Below are 22,357 nucleotides of genomic sequence, written 5' to 3' on the forward strand. Positions count from 1 at the left end.
AGACCAACATACAAGTGATCGTCCCAGAAGGTGACATGTGCCTGATGTAGACTTGCGATCAACTTTGTCACCAGCATAATCAGCATCCGAAAATCCAACTAAATCAAACTCTGAGCCCTTTGGATACCATAATCCTAGAGTTGGGGTGTGAGCCAAATATCGAAGAATTCGCTTCACAGCTAAGTGATGCGACTCCTTTGGTGTCGCTTGAAATCGAGCACACATGCAAACACTAAGCATGATATCTGGCCTAGATGCACATAAATAAAGCAAAGACCCAATCATGGAGCGGTATACCTTTTGATCGAACTCTTTACCATTGTCGTCGGGACCCAGATGATGCTTGGCTGGCATTGGTGTTGTGAAGCCTTTGCTGTCTTGCATACCGAACTTCTTCAGGCACTCTTTAAGATATTTCTCTTGAGATATGAAGATGCCGTTGCGTTGTTGCCATATTTGAAGACCGAGAAAGAACTTCAGCTCCCCCATCATGGACATCTGATATTGCTCTTGCATCATGTATCCAAACTCTTCACTATACTTCTGATTGGTGCAGCCGAAGATAATGTCATCCACATATATTTGGCACACAAACAGTTCACCATCATATGTCTTCGTGAAAAGAGTGGGATCTAGGGAACCAGGTATGAAGCCTTTGCTTTTCAGAAAGTACTTGAGTGTATCATACCAGGCCCTAGGGGCTTGTTTGAGGCCATACAGTGCCTTGTTGAGCTTGTATACCATATCAGGATGTTTTGGATTTTCAAAGCCAGGTGGTTGTGCAACATACACTTCTTCTTCAATCTTGCCATTGAGAAAGGCACTTTTCACATCCATCTGATAGAGAAGTATGTTATGATGATTTGCATAGGCCAGCAGTATGCGTATGGCTTCAAGCCTAGCCACAGGAGCAAATGTTTCATCGAAGTCAATGCCCTCCACTTGAGTATATCCTTGAGCAACTAGACGAGCTTTGTTCCTGACAACTTGACCATGCTCATCTTGCTTGTTGCGGTATATCCATTTGGTGCCTATTATGTTGTGCTTCCGTGGATCAGGACGCTTAACCAGTTCCCATACATTATTCAGCTCAAACTGTTGAAGCTCTTCTTGCATAGCTTGAATCCATTCAGGTTCCATGAAGGCTTCTTCAACTTTCTTGGGTTCTGATATTGAGACGAATGTGAAATGCCCACAGAAGTTTGTTAGCTGAGTCGCCCTTGAACGAGTGAGTGGACCAGGTGCATTGATGCTGTCCAGTATTTTGTCAATTTGTACTTCATTTGCAACACGAGGGTGTGTGGGGCGATGACTTTGCTCTTGCTGATCTATGTGGTCATTTGAAGGTATATCTTCAGGCTGAGCATTGTCTTCATGTGGATCAGGTGCTGAGATGATAAGTTCTTCTTCAGGTTGAGCTTCAGAAGGTACAATTTCTCCAGTTCCCATAAGCTTGATTGATTCATTTGCTGGAACTTCATCTAGCACATTTGGCAATTGCTCTCTTTGTGATCCATTGGTTTCATCAAATCGCACATCCACTGTTTCAACCACTTTGTAGTGGAAGAGATTGAAGACTCTGTAGGAGTGCGAATCCTTTCCATATCCAAGCATGAAACCTTCATCTGCTTTTGGTGCAAACTTTGAGGTGTGGTGTGGGTCCTTGATCCAGCATTTTGCGCCAAATACTCTGAAATAACTGACATTTGGCTTCTTGCCAGTTAGGAGTTCATAGGATGTCTTGTTCAGAAGCTTGTGAAGATAAACACGATTGATTGTATGGCATGCAGTATCAATGGCTTCAGTCCAGAATTTTCTTGGAGTCTTGTATTCATCTAGCATTGTTCTGGCCATCTCAATGAGTGTTCTGTTCTTGCGTTCGACGACGCCATTCTGCTGTGGCGTGTATGGAGCTGAGAATTCATGTGCGATGCCCAAGGTATCCAGATATGTATCAAGGTCAGTGTTCTTGAATTCAGTGCCATTGTCACTTCTGATGTGCTTTATCTTGGCGCTAAAATTGTTCATAGCTCGATTTGCGAAGCGTCTGAAGACATCCTGCACTTCAGTCTTGTAAAGGATTATGTGCACCCAAGTATATCTAGAATAATCATCAACAATTACGAAGCCATAGAGGCATGCAGATGTAGTAAAGGTTGAGTAGTGAGTGGGACCGAAAAGATCCATGTGAAGCAGTTCGAAGGGTTGAGTAGTGGTCATGATTGTCTTCGAAGGATGTTTTGCCCTTGTCATCTTCCCTGCTTCACAGGCACCGCATAAGTGATCTTTCTTGAACTTGACGCCTTCGATGCCTATGACGTGCTTTTTCTTCGCAAGGGTGTGGAGGTTCCTCATGCCAGCATGCCCAAGCCTTCGATGCCAAAGCCAGCATTCTGAAGCTTTAGCAAGAAGACATACTGCAAGTTGTGGTCCTGCTGAGAAATCTACCACATACAAATCACCTTTCCTATACCCTTCAAACACTAGAGATTTGTCAGATTCCATTAGCACCAGGCAGCGATATTTGCCAAACATTACAATCATATTCAAATCGCAAAGCATTGAGACAGACATTAAGTTGAAGCCAAGGGATTCAACAAGCATGACTTTATCCATGTGTTGATCCTTTGAGATTGCAACTCTACCTAGACCCAATACCTTACTTTTACCAGTGTCAGCGAATGTAATGTGGCTCTTGTCGGATGGACGTAAAGTTGAGTCCATAAGAAGGCTTCTTCTGCCAGTCATGTGATTTGTACACCCACTGTCAATAATCCATTCTGAAGACTTTGAAGTCGCTGGTATCGTACCCTACAGTGCAGTTAGGGGGATAGGCTTCACGAAGAGTGTTGTGAAGCATAAACATTTGACGAACTAGTGGGTTATGAAAACTTAGATCCAGATTAGGACTAATGGGGAGAGTAGCATGCGATTCAGGAACGAAGTACATAATGATGCCATTTGGGCAGTTTATCTTGCGCCCCACAAGATTTTTATGATCCCCAGCAATAGCATCAGAAGATTTTGTTTTTGTGCTGGAGACCTTTCCCTGCAAAAAAAAGTTAAGCTTTCTTAACCACCCACATCTTCAAGGGTGGCTTAGAAGCTATGAGTCTAAGAGCAGCATGTGAGAATTTTGGCTTTGAAGCCTTAGCAAACAGTCTAGCAGGGGGACAATAATACTCATAGGCATAAGCAGAATAATTTTTGGTCATATGAATATGACGGTTCGATGAACCGCTCTCATATTCATATGCCTGAGTATGGTTTCCCTGCAAAACATTTGCGTTAGTGTGACTCAGGTGAGTCCTCTGTCTGTATGAAGCCTTTGGACCGAGGTTTGTCTTCTTCAAGTGAGGTGTCATGAAGACATTCACAGGAAGATTTTCCAGACATGTTTTCGGAACCCAGATCTTCTTCATAGCCGGTCCATTCCTGCAGTTAGTACCAATGTACCTGGCAAACACTTCACCATTCTGATTCTTAAACAGTTTATAGTTTGCATCAAAGGATTCATCAATGATAATTGGGTTAGCACAAGTGAAGCCAGATAAATTGGATGGATCTGCTGAAAGTTCCTTTGCAGCAACCCATGTAGTTTTGGGGTACTGCTCAGGTTTCCAGTAAGAGCCATTTGCATTGATTTTCCTCACGAACCCAACACCCTCTTTCCTAGGGTTTCGGTTCAGAATCTGCTTCTTAAGGACATCACATAATGTTTGATGCCCTTTCACACTTTTGTACATCCCTGTTTCAAGCAATGTCTTCAACCTAGCATTCTCATCAGCAATAGCAGTGGTATCCTCAGCAGAGGGGTTAGTTACCACATCAACAGTTGAAGATATTGAAACAGTAGTAGCAGTGGAACATTCAGCAACAGAAGAAGCATTATCACGCTCAATGCATTTAAGACATGGTGGTTCAAATCCTTCCTGAGCGGGACTGATCTGTTCAGCGCGAAGTGACTCGTTTTCCTTTTGAAGATCTTCATGAGCCACCCTCAATTTCTCAAGTTCTTGCTTCCTTTGAAGATAATCATAGGAAAGCTTTTCATGAGTTGTTGAGAGAGTATCATGACGATCTTCAAGTTCCTGATACTTAACGTGAAGGTTTTTTATGTCTTCAATTAAGGATTCAGTTCGAGTCATTTCAGCACCCAACAGATCATCGCTTCTGTCTAACAATTTTTGAATATGTTCCATAGCTTTCTGTTGTTCAGTTGCAATTTTAGCAAGTGTTTTGTAGCTAGGTTTTGAATCACATTCAGAGTCATCGTCACTAGATGTTTCATAGCGAGTTGTGCGTGTGTTTACCTTGGCACCGCGTGCCATGAAGCAGTAGGTAGGAGTGGAGTCGTTCTTGTCATTTGCGTCGGTGTCGGTGATGCAGTCATTGTCTTCAGTATTGAAGATGGACTTGGCGACGTATGCTGTAGCCAGACTCGCAATGCCAGAATCAGACTCCTCCTCAGACTCCACCTCTGCCTCCTCAGATGCGGACTCCTCCTCTGAATCCATCTCCTTTCCAACAAACGCACGTGCCTTCCCAGATGAGCTCTTCTTGTGTGATGAAGACCTTGATGAAGTTTTGGAAGAAGACTTTGAGTATTTCTTCTTCTTCTTGTTGTCAGAATCATATTCCTTGCTCTTCTTCTTCCTTCTGTTCTCATTGTCCCACTGTGGACACTCAGAGATGAAGTGTCCAGTTTTCTTGCACTTGTGACATGTTTTCTTCTTGTAGTCATGAGCAGAAGCTTCATCATTCCTTGAGCTTGATCGTGAAGATTTTCTGAAGCCTTTCTTCTTGGTGAATTTTTGAAACTTCTTCACTAGCATTGCAAGTTCTCTTCCAATGTCTTCAGGATCATCAGAACTGCAGTCAGATTCTTCTTCAGATGAGGAGACAGCTTTTGCCTTCAAGGCACGAGTTCGCCCATAGTTTGGACCGTAGATATCTCTTTTCTCAGAAAGCTGAAACTCATGTGTGTTGAGCCTCTCAAGTATGTCAGACGGATCGAGTGTCTTGAAATCAGGACATTCTTGAATCATCAGGGCCAGAATGTCAAACGAACTATCAAGTGATCTCAGCAGCGTCTTGACGATTTCATGTTTGGTGATCTCTGTAGCGCCGAGGGCTTGAAGCTCATTTGTGATGTCAGTGAGCCGATCAAAGGTGTGCTGGACATTCTCATTGTCATTTCGTTTGAAGCGGTTGAAGAGATTGCGAAGGACACTGATTCTTTGATCTCTCTGGGTTGATATGTCTTCATTAACTTTGGAGAGCCAATCCCAGACCAGTTTGGATGTCTTCAAGGCACTCACACGGCCATACTGTCCTTTGGTCAAATGACCACAGATGATATTCTTGGCAGTAGAGTCCAGTTGAACGAACTTCTTGACATCAGCAGCAGTGACACTTTCTCCAGCCTTGGGAACGCCGTTTTCGACAACATACCATAGGTCGATGTCAATGGCTTCAAGATGCATGCGCATCTTATTCTTCCAGTAGGGATATTCAGTTCCATCAAAGATGGGACAAGCAGCGGAGAGTTTGATTATCCCTGCAGTCGACATAGCTAAAACTCCAGGTGGTTAAACCGAATCACACAGAACAAGGGAGCACCTCGCTCTGATACCAATTGAAAGTGCGTTATATCGACTAGAGGGGGGGTGAATAGGTGATTTTTATGAAAGTCTTCAAAACTTGAGAGTTGTGAAGACAAACAGTGAAGATCATGCCTATTACTATGCAGCGGAAGTTAGATTACACTAGGCCGGCCATGGTCATGTATTCAATAGAGTGAAAGCGCAATGACAAACAGCTTCAGTGTAATAAGGATCAGGTAGGAAGAAGTTATGAAGCCAAACAGATCATACATTCATGTTGTGAAGACAAAAGATAAAGCAAGCATGCAATGGCTTCACAATGAATAACTATAAGCGAAAGGAAGTGAAGATGAAACCAGTGACACGTTGAAGACAATGATTTGTTGGACCAGTTCCAGTTGCTGTGACAACTGTACGTCTGGTTGGAGCGGCTAGGTATTTAAACCAAAGGACACACAGTCCCGGACACCCAGTCAAGGACACTTAGTCCAAGACACCCAGTCCTCACCGTTTTCTCCTTGAGCTAAGGTCACACAGACCTCGCCCAATCACTCAGGTAAGTCTTCAAGGTAGACTCCCAAACCTTCACAGACTTCGTTCACTGACAATCCACAATTTCTCTTGGATGCTCAGAACGCGACGCCTAACCGTCTGGAGGATGCACATTCCTCAAGTGTAATAAGTCTTCAAATCACACAGACATGAAGACTTAAGTGATGCCCAATTTACTCTGGCTCTGGGTGGTTAGGGCTTTTCTCCTCACTGGGAATTTTTCTTTCAAAGGCTTCGAGGTGGGTTGCTCTCAAACGACAGAAGCCGTGCACTGAAATCTGAGCAGCCAACCGTTTATGGTTGTGGGGGGGTGGACTATTTATAGCCACTTGGCAACCCGACCTGATCTGTCCGAAATGACCCTGGGTCACTAAGGAACTGACACGTGTACCAACGGTCGAATTTTGAACTCACACGGCAACTTTACTTGGGCTACAAGTAAAGCTGACTTGTCTGACTCTGGACAAGATTTTCTCTCAAAGTCTTCGCTCGAAGACATAGGATTTGAATTAGGCATCACTTCAGTCATTCTGACTGGTTCTCTTCGACCCCACTTAACAGTACGGTGGTTCCTATGACACAAGATGAATGAAATAAAACTACGAAGGATCTAGGTCTTCGAGTTCCAAAAGCTTCATAGGGAGTCTTCTCATGTCATTGTCTTCAATATGAATATCTTCATAAACCACCATTGTCTTCAATGTCTTCGTACATTTTTAGGGGTCATCTCTGGTAGTAAAACCGAATCAATGAGGGACTTCTACCTGTGTTTTCCTGCAATTCTCACAAACACATTAGTCCCTCAGCTAGGTTTGTCGTCAATACTCCAAAACCAACTAGGGGTGGCACTAGATGCACTTACAGTTTGGTGACCTATTATATCTGGAATGGAAGCTCACATAAGTTGAGCTGATTTTTTCCATATGAAAGCAGAGGACCATATGGTTTGTGGCTGGGTTTTGTCTCCGACCAATGTGTCGTGATGAATTTGCAGGTACCCCGAGAGGCCCTTGAGTTTGCCGGAATGTCGATTAACTTCCGTTCCGGCAAATTCGGGTACTCCATATGTCCTATTTTCAGCAAAGGTCATGCTGAAATTTTCCGTGAATTTTAGCATGACTTTGCTAAAAGTAGGACATATGAGGTACTTGCGACTAATGCATTGGCCGGGGTATCTTAGTACTTAGTTAAGTAGGATCAACTACCCCGCCATTCTTGCTGCATTAAACCATAGGTGGCAATAGAGCCAAGTGATTAGGCCCAACTTAGAATTCTCGTTAGCATCGATAAACCCTAGATGATAAACCCAACATAGGTGGAAATAGAGCCAAGTGATTAGTGCCAAGTGATTAGGCCCAACCTAGGGTGCCTCGGCATCGATAAACCCTAAATGATGAAAACTTAACTTTGCTTCTATAGGGTGCCTCGGTGTCGATGAGAACCTAAATGATGTACGCTTAGGCTTTTAGGGTGCCTCGGCGTCGACAAAACCTAAATGATGAAAGCTTAGGCTTTTAGGGTGCCTCGACGTCGACAAACTCTAAATGATAAAACCTTGGCTTTTAGGGTGCCTCGGTGTCGATAAGAACCTAAATGATGAAAGCTTAGGCTTTTAGGGTGCCTCAGCGTCGACAAACCCTAAATGATAAAAGCTTAGCTTTTAGGATGCCTCGGTGTCAACAAACCCTAAATGATGTAGTTTTGAATTATGAACGTAGGATATGTCGTCATCATCATCGGACGACGAAAGTCTCCCGGCGGAGTGCGACTGGTGCCACGACGATCGAGGTCTATGCGACATGCCTCACCTGGACGATGATCGGCGCTTCAGCATTAAGCTCGAGGAGACCTTCGAACTTGAAACGGTACACAACGACGACAAGTGTTATTTTCATAATTAAGCATGACTTCAACTATTTCAACATGTAATTTTCATCTTTTACAATTCGAGTATAGCTTATCCCATGCCATGCAAGACGCTATGTCTTGGAGAGGATGGATTTTGAAGACCATGAAATTTCTGAAACAAAGAAAATTCACCTAAGGACTGATCACAATGTGGACTTTGAAGTAAATCTATATAATTCTGAGAGCGTAACCCATTTTGGTTGCAAAAATTGGGAAGCATTTTGCAAGATGTATGGTTTTGATGAGGGTATGCTTATCACCATGGATCTTGGTAATCCTGACATCGACCAAGACAATATGGACATTTGGGTCCTTGTTGATACGCCTCCAGTTCTACCGCTATGTGAGTTTCTCAAACATAGTTATTAGCTAATTTATATTGTTTATTTCAAAATACTTGACAGCTTATTTCCATTGACAGCTTATTTTTATTGTTCAAAGAATGTGCGGGAGATGGTAGAAAAAACCCACTACACCGATGGCTCCGAATTAACAACTTACAAGGAGAAAAATCATCTGGCCGGATTTTGTATTGACATTGAGAATTACATTATCCACAATCAAACTCCTCAACATTATGGTAAATACGTGCCACTAGTGCATGTGTTGAACTACGGTAACTACCATGGAGATACCCTGGTAGGATTTTTACTCTTACGACATTCATGCATCTTTTGCATACTTCTAAAACTAGTACATCATTGCTAACTATGAAGTTATTACTATGTTCTTCAACAGATAATCCCAGAGAATTGTGTGCCTCATATGATGTATCAGAAAGGTAGTGTTAATGTTTTGAACATACAGCCAGGTCGTCCTACGAATCTCAACTGTCCATACGAGATTTCTAAAAGAAGTGGAGACATGAAAATCAAAGGATGGAAAAAATGTAAGGACAGTCGTAAGGAGCTTCTTGGAAGCAAAAGGAAGCGAAGCGCAAGAATTGGAGACAGGATGTTCTCCATTCTCCATAATGGAGAGTCAGGGTCTATATTGTTTTATGCTATTTTAGCTTAAATAGGGTATTTAGGTCCTGCGTAATACTAATGATCATGTGCTAAGAACAATTAAGTAGGGTTGGTTCGATGACTATCAAGATGATGGTCATATGACTAGTTATGAATAACGAGTAGAAGTTGTATGATGATGATTAGTAGGACTTGTTAGGATTAGTATTACTTCCGACAAACTCGATACTCGCAGTCTCGAGACTTGTAATGTTTTATCTTTGTTCGGTCTTTTGAATTCGGAGACTAATATAATGAATTGTATACGGAGACTAATCTTCTATTGTATTCGATGAATCTGCTGTTGCTGTGTGCTACTGTCTATATTCTGTCAAATAATATATTTTGTAACATGTGCAAAAATCAGAAAAGTAAAAAAAATAAAACCTAATATTCATACTAATGGCGCATCACTACAGAGTGCGCCATTAGTATGCCAAGTATACTAATGGCGCATCCATCCGCAGTGCGCCATTAGTGTGCCAAAGCACATGGTTAAATATGGCCCCTGGGAGGCATACTAATGGCGCATGGTGTTATATACTAATGGCGCACTGGGTGGTGCGCCATTAGTATACCAGATACTAATGGCGCACCAGTGGTGCGCCATTAGTAAAAAATACTAGTGGCGTGATACTAATGGCGCACCAGTGATGCGCCATTAGTAGGCAAAACTGGTGCACCATTAGTAGGCCTTTTCCTAGTAGTGAAAGCAGGTTCAGGCTGCTGCCGCCGTCCATAAGGACTCTAGTGAGATGAAATCCATCAATAATTGGGTCTAGAACCAATGCGGCGAATCCGCCATGACGGATGCTAGTGGGATGGTCCCTTCGATCAAAGGTGATCGGGCAGTAGGACCATGGGTTGAACTTTGGGGCGACTGGCTCTACCGCGTATACGTCCCTTAACGCGCGCTTCCGCTCCCTCTTGGGGACGTGGGTTGCGTATATCATGTTCACCGTCCGCACTTGTGGGGGAAAACCCTTCTGTCCACTTTTGTTCGGCGGCTGGGGCTCCTCGTCATCGTTGCTATGCAGCCCCTTGTCTTCATTTTCGGTGTTTAACTTGCCTGCCTGCTTGAACACCCAACAATCCCTGTTGGTGTGATTGGCCGGCTTTTTGGGGGTGCCATGTATTTGGCACAAGCGGTCGAGTATTCGGTCCAAACTGGACGGGCCCCTAGGATTCCTTTTGAATGGCTTTTTCCGCTGACCGGATTTAGAGCCTCTGAATCCGGCATTAACTGCCGTATCCTCAGCATTGTCGCCGTTAATGCGGCGCTTCTGCTTGTTGCGACGCGACCTGCCGCTACTGTTTCTGGCATCCGAATTACCAGGGTTCTTGGTCATATTGTTGCTATGAGCAAGCCAGCTGTCTTCTCCCATGCAAAAGCGGGTCATGAGTGTCGTGAGTGCTGCCATAGATTTCGGCTTTTCCTATCCTAGGTGCCGGGCAAGACACTCGTCACACATATTGTGCTTGAAGGCTGCTAGGGCCTCTACGTCCGGACAGTCGAGTATTTGATTTTTCTTTGTTAGGAACCGTGTCCAGAATTGCCTGGCCGATTCATCTGGCTGCTGAATTACGTGGCTTAGGTCATCGGCATCTGGAGTCGCACATAAGTGCCCTGGAAATTGTCGAGGAATGCGGCTTCCAGGTCCTCCCAACAACTGATTGATCCTGTTGGCAAGCTGTTAAGCCAATGGCGAGCTGGTCCTTTAAGCTTGAGTGGGAGGTATTTGATGGCATGGAAATCATCGCCGCGGGCCATATTGATATGAAGGAGATAATCTTCGATCCATACCGCGGGATCTGTTGTGCCATCATATGATCCGATGTTTACGGGTTTGAAACCCTCGGGGATTTGATGATCCATTATTTCGTTTGTGAAGCATAGTGGGTGTGCGGCGCCTCTGTACTGTGCTATATCATGATGTAGCTCCAATGAGCTTTGTCTACTGTGTTCGGCCTTGCCGAATTTGTGACCGGCGTGACGGTTACCGTCTCGAGCCGTGGGGCGCCCACGCGATCCGTAGATCGATCTTGTTTGCCTTGCCTTGTCCTCCAACATATCTCGTAAGTCCGGCGCATATTCCCGTGCCTTGGTACGGGGTGCAGCTTGTGTGGAGGGCTGAGAGGCCTCTCTGTCGCGGCCACGAGGTGGCCGGTCGGCCGCATCAAGTGCTTCCTCCTCTAATCGGGGTAGCAACCTGTGCTTTGGGTAGCTCTTGGAGGGGCGTTCGAGTTTATGCTCTTCGGCCGCAAGGACTTCAGTCCATCTGTCGACTAGCAAATCTTGATCAGCTTTAAGCTATTGCTTTTTTTCTTGAGGCTTCTTGCCGTGGCCATAAGCCTGCGTTGAAAACGCTCTTGTTCGACGGGATCCTCTGGCACGACGAATTCGTCGTCGTCGAGGCTTGCCGAGGCGACTCCGTGGCCCCGGCAAGAGCCTTGCCGGGGCAGCTTGCCTGACGCCAATGGAGTGAGCCACCCTTGAGCCAAGGGTTCCAACACCGCCAACAACTACATTGGAACCAGGGCTCGGGAGGCACCTCCGTAGTGGCATGCAGATACTCGTCAAAATCATGAATGTGTGAGATCAGATGAGGACCGGAAGACGGTGACCCTCGGCGGGATCCCAGCCGAGGGAATCCACAAGACCCCCGGCAAGCGCCTTGCCAGGGACGACTGCAATGCCACGGCAAGACCCTTGCCGGGCCCCTGGCAAGACCCTTGCCGAGGGCGTCGGCGGGGCCATAGCCAGGCCCACACCAACCAAGACTCCACCGCCGTTCGCATGCAGCTGCCATCCCATGCAGCTGGGCAGGCACCTGCGTGGCAACATGCAGCTTCCAGGCCAACTCAGCAAACACCTATGTGGTGGCATGCAGATCTTCATGAAGGCCCTACCACCGCGCCACCTCAGATGCCTACTTGCCTACATGGCGCTGCATGCATCGTTGGCCTGGGCGCCTGTCGAAGTGAGGCGGAGCGGCGACGGATGGGACGGGCCTCGTTCCCGTCCTCGATAAAGCTAACGAACACCTAAGTAGCACATTTAATGCGCTTTGCCCTGTAACACCGCGCGATAAGCTCGCGCACTGTAGGCCTTTCCACCTCATGTGTGCCACTGTGGCAACCCCTTTTTCCTATAAAAGGAGGTCCGAGGCGACCAGGGGAGGGATTCGGCTTTTTGGAACTATGCAACCACCATAGCTAGTTCGAGAGCTCAAGAACACTCAATACATCACCAAAGCAGGACTAGGGTATTATGCATCCTCGCGGCCCGAACCTGGGTAAACGACCCGTGTGCCTTCTATCAGACCTGCTCTTTGCACAACCTCGTGCCCGCCGACCGTAGAAGGGATCCCAGTGACCCCATAGGTGTCGTTCTCACCGACATGCTGGTACGTCTGCAACTTATCTATAATATTTGACTGTTCCATGCTGTTATATTATTATTCTTGGATGTTTTACAATCATTTTATATCATTTTTTTGGTACTAACCTATTGACATAGTGCCTAGTCCCAGTTGCTGTTTTTTTGCTTGTTTTTTTACTTCGTAGAATATCAGTACCAAATGGAGTCCAAATGCAACGAAACTTTTTGTGGATTTTTCTGGACCAGAAGAGACAAGTTGGGCCAAAGAAGTACCAGAGGGGGATCCAAGGGGAGCACAACCCACCTGGGCACGCCTGGGGGCCCAGGCGCGCCCTGGTGGGTTGTGCCCACCTCGGGGGTCCCCCACACCAGCTCTTTGCTCTATAAATACCCCAATATTCCAGAAAACCTAGGGGAGTCGACGAAAATCAATTCCAGCCGTCGCAAGTTCCAGAACCACCAGATCCAATCTAGACACCATCACATAGGGGTTCATCATCCTCATTGGTGCCTCTCCGATTTTCTGAGTAATGGGCCACGGGTTGGCTAACCCAGGCCCAGAACCTTTCAAGACATTGAGGCAGACTGCGCCCCTCGAGATCCCACGACGAAGAGCCGCCTTCTAAGAGTTGGCGGTGAGGCGGCCGGCTGCCCACTCGCGGCCGAGTCCTAGGGACGACTTCAGGATGAGCCGACTCCAGACTGGCAACTTCCAGAGAAGCCGGCCTTGGGGAGTCAGCCCGCGACGCCAACAACCCACATGCCCTCATAAAGAGGGACAGGACGGGGAGTGGCCACAGTAAGGTCCACTCCCACCCCTTTTCCAAGGGCAGGTGTGGCTACAGTACGCCGTACCTGCGGAGATCTCCGCGCGGCGTGACACTGTTGCCATGCCGGCCCTGACATCGGCCCCAGGGGGCGGAGCCCTGTGCCCATGAAGGCCTGCTGGTACGACCCAGGGATGATGGGTCCCACCAGTCGGCGGGCATACGAAAGACGGCGAAAGCACCACCAGTCGGCCCGGATGGAAGTCGGCCACCAGAAGTTGGCCGACCCCTCCCACGGGCCCCACGCGCCATTAATCAGACACGACAAGTAGTGGCCACAGTGATCGCCCGCCAGACGGCGGGGCTATCACCACGACCTCATGACTGAGCCTGCATCATTAGAGGCACGGCTATAGTAATCTGCAGCCGGCAAAGACCTGCCCGCGGCGGACACGGCCTGTCGGCTCCACACCAAGCCAGTCGGCGGGCCCCAGGAGTCGGCGGATAAGACGGCGACCAGAGAGACTGACGGCTGGGCCCGCGCCCAGCCGGATTACCATTGTACCCCTGGGGGGTAGGCCTATATAAACCCCCCAGGGCATCCATGCAAAGGGTTGGAATCCATTAGCACTAGACTAGATCATATAGGAAGGAGAGAGCTAGCCTTGCCTTCTCCTACCACCAGGAAACAGCTCAAGGAGCAACCGTGTAAACACTTGGCCGTAGTGATCATGCGGAGACCCCGTAGAGCAGCAGTAGGGGGTTTCATCTCCCCGGAGAGCCCTGAAGCTGGGTAAGATTCGCCGGCGTGCATGTCTTAGCTTATCCTGTTTCCAGGCACCGGCGACGTTCTACTCGTCCCCACCATGTTAAGCCATCCTTTGGCATATGTCGCACCCAACCCCCGACATTTGGCGCCCACCATGGGGCATGGTGCACCGTCGTCCGGAGACCTGCTCTGGACAGGAACCCTTTTTCTCCCTGGCGAGCGCAGCCAGCCTGGCACGCCAGACGGAGTTTGCGCTGATGCGCTGCACAATGTTGAGATCGCCTGTGCAGCCAGTTGCCTCGCTGATCTTGTTGGCGAGGTTCGCCTCTCCGACGACCCTACATCCAACGCAGGCACGGGCGGCCCCGAGAGCCTCCTCGCGGGCCTCCTCGACCAACTCCACGTCGCCGGTGAGCCAGCCGTGGACTTGGAATTGTAGGCTCCACCGACCCGATGCTGGTCGACTCCGACATCGCGTCACTCGACGCGTTCCCCACCAATGTGGTGGTCTACGACGAGCCTCTCCCTCACGCGGAGAGCGACGAAAGCACCGTCACTGAGGTGCTCGTCATCGGTCATGACGAGCCTCCCAGTGGAGGAGCACATGACCCACTTGGTGCGGCACTACAAGACCTAACTGCGTCCATTCCGGAAGACGCTGACGCGGAGACGTTGGAGGCGCGCCGCCTTCAGCTCATCGAAGGCGCGAAGAAGCTGGCTAGCATGAGAGGCTTGACAGAATCCTACCAGCGTGAGATGGATCACGCTGTGGGTGGCTCGCCAGCCCCCGCTGGGCCCAGTCGCCTTGGCGCGGTCTAGCAGCGCGGCGAGGCCATCGCCAACCTGTTCGTGGCAAATCGCCCTGTGTACGCCACGCCTGCGGAGAACATTCGGGCCGCCCAGGCGGCGGCGGACGAGCTGGACAACTTCGAGGGCGAAGAGCGCTGTTGGGTCTAACCCTAGATAGCACGAACTGGTTTTCGGGGACAGAGGTAGAAGAAGAAGTAAACGCATAGGTGTTTTGCGGCGACAAACGCCTCGCTGACGAACAGCGTTTTTCTCCAGCTCAAACTGTAAACAAATCACGAGCTACATAGACCTATATAGGCAGACGCACGCCACCGGCGCTACAAAACCGCCAACAACCTGGACGCACCACACATCTCGTAACAAACACGAGATCAGCCAGCTTTTTAGCTAACAGAAACGCAGCGCTCACGGAGCCTCCTAGCGATCCGGTCTTCCATCGATCGTGAGCCCGGCTTGCTCGTCCGCCCGACCTGGCACCAGGTTCCTCCCGTTGCACCTGCTGCACGCTATCTCGATCGCCATACGATCGCCACAAACCGGCTGGACTCGACCCAAACACACGCGCACACATACGCTGGTGACCACGGACAGGAACGCGCACACACACGCGACGCACATCCGCACACACACGGTTTATTCCTAACAATCTCCCCCTAAACCGTGACCTACAGGAGGCCAGGTTCTTCGTCGACGTCGGCGAGGAGCGCTTTCTCCTTCTTTGGCTGCCGGCAGTCACGGGAGAAGTGGCCACAAACGCCACAGTTGTAGCACTTCCCGCGCCGCCGTCTCGTGCCCGAGGCCACGCTGCTCGCACCGTCATCGTGGTCGAGGCCGCCGCTGCGCTGATGTTGTCGTGCCTCCCACTGGGCCGCTGTGAACATCAGCTGATCGCCGCCTCGTCCGCTGTTGTCCTGTGTGCGCCGATGTAAGCGTTCATCAAACGCCTTGAGCCTGCTCAACGCCTCCTCGAACGCCATCGTCTCCACGTCGCAGAACTGTTCGATCCCTGCCACCGCGGCATACAACCTATCGGGCACCGTGTCGAGCAATTTTTTCACCATGGCGGCGTCGCCGAGCGTCGAGTCGAGGCCAGCATACCTTGCTGCCATGCCGCCGATTTTGCTGGCGTACGCGTCGAGCGCCTCCCCCTCCTCCATGCGCAGGTTGTCAAACTCGCCATGGAGAGTGGAGAGCCGCGCCGCCTGGACCCGATCAGCGCCGACGAACCTCGTCTTCAAGCTGGCCCACACCTCAGCCGCCATCTTCTTCGTCGATACCTGCATCAACAAGTCTTCGGAGAGTGCACCGAACAGCACCGCCCTCGCCGTCTTGTTTTTCCCCGCGTCGACCGCCACGTCGCCGGCCGGCGACACTGCTTCCCAGAGGTTCTGGGCGTCGAGGATGGCTTCGGCCTTGATCGCCCATACCGTGTAGTTGTCCGGTGTGAGCATCGGTATCGGCATCGACACCGTGCTACCCCCTGCGCGGTGCGGGACAATCACCATGGCCACGAGCATAGGAACAAACGAGGCTCTGCATACCAATTGTTGGGTCTAACCCTAGATAGCACGAACTGGTTTTCAGGGACAGAGGTAGAAGAAGTAAACGCATAGGTGTTTTGCGGCGACAAACGCCTCGCTGACGAACAGCGTTTTTCTCCAGCTCAAACTGTAAACAAATCACGAGCTACATAGACCTATATAGGCAGACGCACGCCACCGGCGCAACAAAACCGCCAACAACCTGGACGCACCACACGGCTCCTCGATACGGCTGCCGCGTAGAACGAGGCCGGCTGCCGCACGGAGGCGTCGCAGCGGCAAAACGACGACCTTCACCGAGATCAAGGCGCGGCGTCTCGGACGCCAACTGGCGGCGCCCGAGGAAGGAAAGACAAGGATCCGGCTGTCAGCCACAGTCGGACTCACATTACCATAGAGCGCGACCAAGACGGCCGCCCGAGAGTAGTGGAACGACGGGACCATCCGACTCTCGGAGAGGCGAGTCTCCCCGCCGCCTGTTGACCATCCGACTCTCGGAGACCGCCTTGGCTGCAGAGAGGGAGTCGGAGAAAACGACGCCCGCCACTGGATCGACCGACTTCACCGATCCCTGGCGCTGGAAGAAGAAGACGAGTTGGGTCCGCCTTGTTTCGGGCCCCGCATTCGAGACGAGCCCTTTCCCAAAGGGTTCATGTTCCCAAGAGACACACCCAAGTACACTGGCTCCGTGAAGCCGAAGGACTGGCTGGTTGACTACTCCACGGCTGTTAACATAGCAAACGGCAACAAGCGTGTCACCGTAAAATACGTTCCACTCATGCTCCAGGGCACGGCCCGGACATGGCTGAACAATCTAAAGCCCCGCAACATCAACAGATGGGTCGAATTCACCGAAGCATTCGTCCGCAACTTCACAAGCACGTACAAGCGTCCTCCCAAGCCTCGTCAGCTTTCCTTGTGCATGCAAGGCCCCAACGAGTCGACTCGGGACTACCTCACGCGTTGGGCCGAGCTTCGGAACTCCTGCGAGGTCGTGCACGAGGTGCAGGCTATCGAGTACTTCACCGCCGGGTGCAGAGAAGGCACCCTCCTCAAGCACAAGCTCCTCTGCGACGAGCCAGAAACCCTCGATGAGCTGCTGATCATAGCAGACAAGTATGCCACGGCCGACTCCTCCATGAAGGCGGAGATTCAAGTTAGCGCGACTGGCAAAGTGGCCCCTCAAGCTCCTAGAACTCCGGCGGGAGACGCCAGTCGGCGGCAACAGCAGAACGACCACAAGTGCAAGGCCCCGCAGCCGGCTTCCAGCAACCGGCAGGTCGCGACAGTTGAAGACTAGCAGCCGGATGGGCAGCCTCCACCCAAGCAACAGAAAGGTGGCAAGCCCAACTGGTTGTCGGCTTTCTCATACGAGCAGACTCTGGATGGTCCTTGCAAGTTCCATAGCGGCGCGAAGCCGTCGAACCACACCACCCGGAAGTGCCACTGGCTCAACAGGATCGCCAAAGGAGACGGCCTCCTACCTCCCCCGCCTGCTGGGCAGCAGCCTCCGCCTCTGCCCCAGCAGCCGGCTGTCAGGCCAGTCGGCGCAGTACAAGACAAGTACCCCGAAGAGCACGGAGCCTACGTGATATTTACCAGCGTGGTTGATGATCGACGCAGCAGGCGGCTGCAGCGATAAGAGGTGAATGTAGTAGCATCAAAGACACCAGAGTTCATGCACTGGTCCGAGAAGCCTATCAGCTGGAGCAGGGCTGATCACCCAGAGGTGATGCCGAGTCCGGGCTCTTATGCCTTGGTCTTGGATGCCACCTTTGCCATGGATAGACGAGCTGCTCGTTTCTCGCGAGTTCTGATAGACGGGGGCAGCAACATCAACATCCTGGACAAGGACACCATGGAGAAGTTAGGAATCAAGCAAAGACAGCTTCAGAACAGCCGGAATGTGTTCCACGGCATTGTTCCTGGTGTTTCCTGCTCACCAATCGGCAAGATCCTGATGGACGTCCTCTTTGGAGACAAAGATCAGTTCCGCCAAGAGTCAGTTTGGTTTGAGGTGGTGGACCTCGAGAGCCCATACCATGCATTACTTGGCCGACCTGCCCTGGCCAAGTTCATGGCGGTCCCCCACTACGCCTACCTCAAAATGAAGATGCCCAGTTCCAGGGGGATTCTGACCATAGCCGGCGACTATCGGAAGTCGTCTGCCTGCGCGGCTGAGAGTAGTCGGCTGGCCGAGTCCCTGGTGATCGCGGTCGAGAAGCGGCTCCCTGACCAGGTTGTGGCGATGGCCGGCAAGCAGCTAGAGGTGTCGCCTAACCCAAAGGAGTCGAAGGCTGAGGGTTCGTTCAAGCCGGCCAAAGATACAAAGAAGATACCCTTGGATCCAGAGCACCCAGAGAGGTACGCTGTCGTAGGCGCAAACCTCGACAGGAAATAGGAAGGCAAGCTGGTCAGGCAGCCCTTGCGCCGCCTATCAGAAGAAAAGAGAAGAGTTGTCGGAGAAGAGATAGCCCGACTCCTAGCAGCCGGCTTCATTATGGAAGTATTCTTTCCAGAGTGGCTAGCCAACCCGGTCCTGGTACTGAAGAAGAACAAGCAGTGGCGAATGTGTATTGACTACACAAGCCTCAACAAGGCCTGCTCCAAGGACCCATTCGCTTTACCAAGAATTGATCAGGTGATAGACTCCACAGCCGGATGCGAGTTGTTGAGATTTTTGGATGCATATTCAGGATATCACCAGATCAAGCTGAACCCGGCTGACAGACTGAAGGCTGCCTTCATCACGCCGTTTGGAGTCTTCTGCTACCTCACCATGACATTCGGCTTGAGGAATGCTGGTGCCACCTTTCAGCGTTGCATGCAGAAGTGCCTCCCCAAGCAACTCGGCAGAAACGCCCACGTCTATGTGGACGATGTGGTGGTGAAGACGGAAAAGCGTGGAACACTGCTGGAAGACCTCAAGGAGACCTTTGAGAACATGCGCCAATTCCAAATCAAGCTCAACCCTGAGAAGTGCGTCTTCAGAGTACCAGCCGGCCAACTGCTTGGCTTCCTGGTCTCTGAACGCGGCATAGAGTGCAACCCTGTAAAGATCAAGGCCATTGAGAAGATGGAGGTACCTAGCCGACTGCTGGACGTGCAAAAGTTCACCGGCTGCTTGGCGTCCATCAGCCGATTCATCAGTCGGCTGGGCGAGAAAGCTCTCCCCTTATACCAGCTCATGAAGAAGACCACTTTTTTCGAGTGGAACCACAAGGCGGACGAAGCTTTTCTCTAGTTGAAGAAGATGCTGACTACTCCACCCGTTCTGGCGGCTCCGACTCCTAAGGAACCTATGCTCCTGTACATCGCCGCCACCAGCCGGGTAGTCAGCACAGTCATTGTAGTGGAACGCAAGGAGGAAGGCAAGGCACTACCTGTCCAGAGACCGGTATATTACCTGAGCGAAGTACTGTCAGCCTCCAAGAAGAACTACCCCCACTACCAGAAGATGTGCTATGGTGTGCACTTTGCCGCCAAGAAATTGAAGCCTTACTTTCAAGAGCATCCAATCACTATGGTCTGCACGGCCCCACTTGCCGAGATCATCAGAAGCCGAGATGCTTCTGGCCGAGTGGCCAAGTGGGCCATAGAGCTGGCTCCCTACACCATTCACTACCAGCCCCGCACCGCCATCAAGTCACAAGAACTGGAGGACTTTCTCGTCGACTTGGCTGAGACCCAGTACTTACCTCCAGCGCCCGACTCCACCCATTGGCGGATGCATTTCGACGGCTACAAGATGCGCACCGGCTTGGGAGCCGGCGTTGTCCTCACTTCTCCTAAAGGCGAGAAACTCAAATACGCACTGCAAATCCATTTTGCCGCCTCCAACAACGTCGCCGAGTACGAGGCGCTCATTCACGGGCTCCGGCTTGCCAAAGAACTTGGCATTTGCCGGATCCTGTGTTATGGCGACTCGGACTTAGTGGTCCAGTAGTCGTCTGGCAACTGGGACGCCAAAGACGCAAAGATGGCGAGTTACCGTTTCCTCGTGCAGCAACTCAGTGGGTATTTCGTGGGGTGCGAGTTCCTCCATGTGCCAAGAAACGACAATGACCAAGCAGACGCCTTGGCACGAATCGGCTCTACCCGCCAAGCAATACCATTCGACGTCGCCCTTCAACGCCTCCTCAAGCCGTCTGTCAAGCCTTCACCAGAATCAGACTCCATCTTCATGCCGGCTCCTCCCGAAGAATTCGGATCCGACTCCGGAACCCCGACGGAAGGTACAGGGATTTTGGCAGATGCCTCCAAAGCCGCCACAGTCGAGGCCGGCCCAGGGACTGCAGGACCCGGCCCGGGGACTGCGGCGGCCGGCTCGAAGACTCCAGAACTCGGCCCAAGAGCTATGCCAGTCGGCCCGGGGACTTCATTAATCCAGCAAGCGGTTATTGACTCCAGCCCGCCGCCTCCCAGCCCAGCCGCCCTCGTCCAAGTCGCAGTTCTGGCAGTCGAAGAAATAGCAGCACCCTCATGGGCCCAGCCCATCCTCAAATTTCTGGTGAGCAAAGAGCTGCCGACTGATGAGACCTTAGCTCAGCAAGTACAACACCGAGCGGCAGCCTATACCATAGTCAACAGAGAGCTGGTCAGGCGCAGCGTCACTTGTGTCTACCAGCGCTGCATAGAGCTAGAGCAAGGCCAAGCAATTCTCAAAGACATCCATCAAGGCGAGTGCAGCCACCATGCGTCTTCAAGAGCACTCGTCGCCAATGCTTTCCGACATGGTTTCTTTTGGCCCACGACCTTAGAAGAGGCCAAGGAATTGGTCCAAAAGTGCAAAGGGTGCCAGAAGTTCCGCTCCAAGCCGCATCAGCCGGCTTCTGCACTCAAGACCATCCCCATTGCCTGGCCTTTCGCAGTTTGGGGTCTAGACATGGTGGGACCATTCAAGATGGCACGAGGTGGCTTAACTCACTTGTCGCGGTGGAGAAGTTCACCAAGTGGATAGAAGCGAAGCCAATCAAGAAACTGAACGGTCCGACTGCCGTGACTTTCATCTCCGACATCACAATTCGGTATGGCATACCACACAGCATCATCACCGACAACGGCATGAATTTTGCCAAAGGCGCCTTGCCCCGTTTCTATGCGACACAGGGCATCCGATTGGACCTAGCATCCATCGCCCATCCACAGTCAAACGACCAGGTGGAGCGAGCAAACGGCCTCATCCTGTCCGGCATCAAGCCCTGACTGATCGAGCCTCTGGAGCGCTCGGCGGGCTGCTGGCTCGACGAGTTGCCAGCTGTCCTCTGGAGTCTGCGCACGACTCCAAACAAGTCAACCGGCTTCACGCCTTTCTTCCTCGTCTACGGTGCTGAAGCCATCATCCCAAAGGACATAGAGTTCGATTCCCCGCGAGTCACCATGTACACCAAGGAAGAAGCAGAAGAAGCACGACAAGACGGCGTCGACCTGCTGGAAGAGGGCCGGCTGTTGGCACTCAGCCGGTCCAGCATCTACCAGTAGAGCCTGCATAGATACTACAACAGGAAGGTCAGGCCGAGATCTTTCTAGGAGGGCGACCTCGTGCTCCGATTAATCCAGCGAATAGCCAGCCAGCACAAGCTGTCGACACCTTGGGAAGGCCCCTTCATCATCAGCAAAGTGCTGGGCAACGACTCCTACTACCTGATCGATGTTCAGAAGCCCCGAGCACGCAAGAGGGACGACTCCGGCAAAGAGACAGAGCGGCCATGGAATGCAAATCTCCTCCGAAAATTTTACAGTTAAACGCACTATGTATCACGCTACCTTTTGTATTAAAAGTACCAAGACTTCGCCCCCCCCCCCCCCGAGAAGAGCTCGGGGACTACCCTCTTTTATCTATATGATAAGAAATATGCCTTCGAGTATATTACTCTTTGTTATGCCGCTTGGCACCGGGTTCGACTAGTCGGCCCGGGGACTTGCCGACCTGCGCTATGAAATGCTTCCTGCAGCCGGACATGTAGTGTGTGGCGTCTAAACCGTCTCCTTCCAGAAGCCGCAGCTCGCAGAGCG

General features: G+C 50.8%; 1 protein-coding gene across 1 annotated transcript; it reads right to left on the reverse strand.

The window, feature by feature from the left end:
• Positions 1–15,466: 15,466 nt before the first annotated feature.
• LOC147986892 (uncharacterized) lies at positions 15,467–16,306 on the reverse strand. The gene has a single exon (XM_087540188.1). The coding sequence runs from the start codon at positions 16,304–16,306 to the stop codon at positions 15,467–15,469; it is 840 nt and encodes a 279-aa protein (XP_087396314.1).
• Between the last annotated feature and the right edge of the window lie 6,051 nt (positions 16,307–22,357).

This window comes from Triticum urartu, chromosome 2A (genome assembly GCF_056163025.1).
Source record: "Triticum urartu cultivar PI428250 chromosome 2A, HENAU_Tu73, whole genome shotgun sequence".
NCBI lineage: Eukaryota > Viridiplantae > Streptophyta > Magnoliopsida > Poales > Poaceae > Triticum > Triticum urartu.

What these genes read in the sequence shown, in the direction of transcription:
- LOC147986892 (XM_087540188.1), bottom strand. Translation starts at nt 16,306, where the DNA reads ATGGTGATTGTCCCGCACCGCGCAGGGGGTAGCACGGTGTCGATGCCG.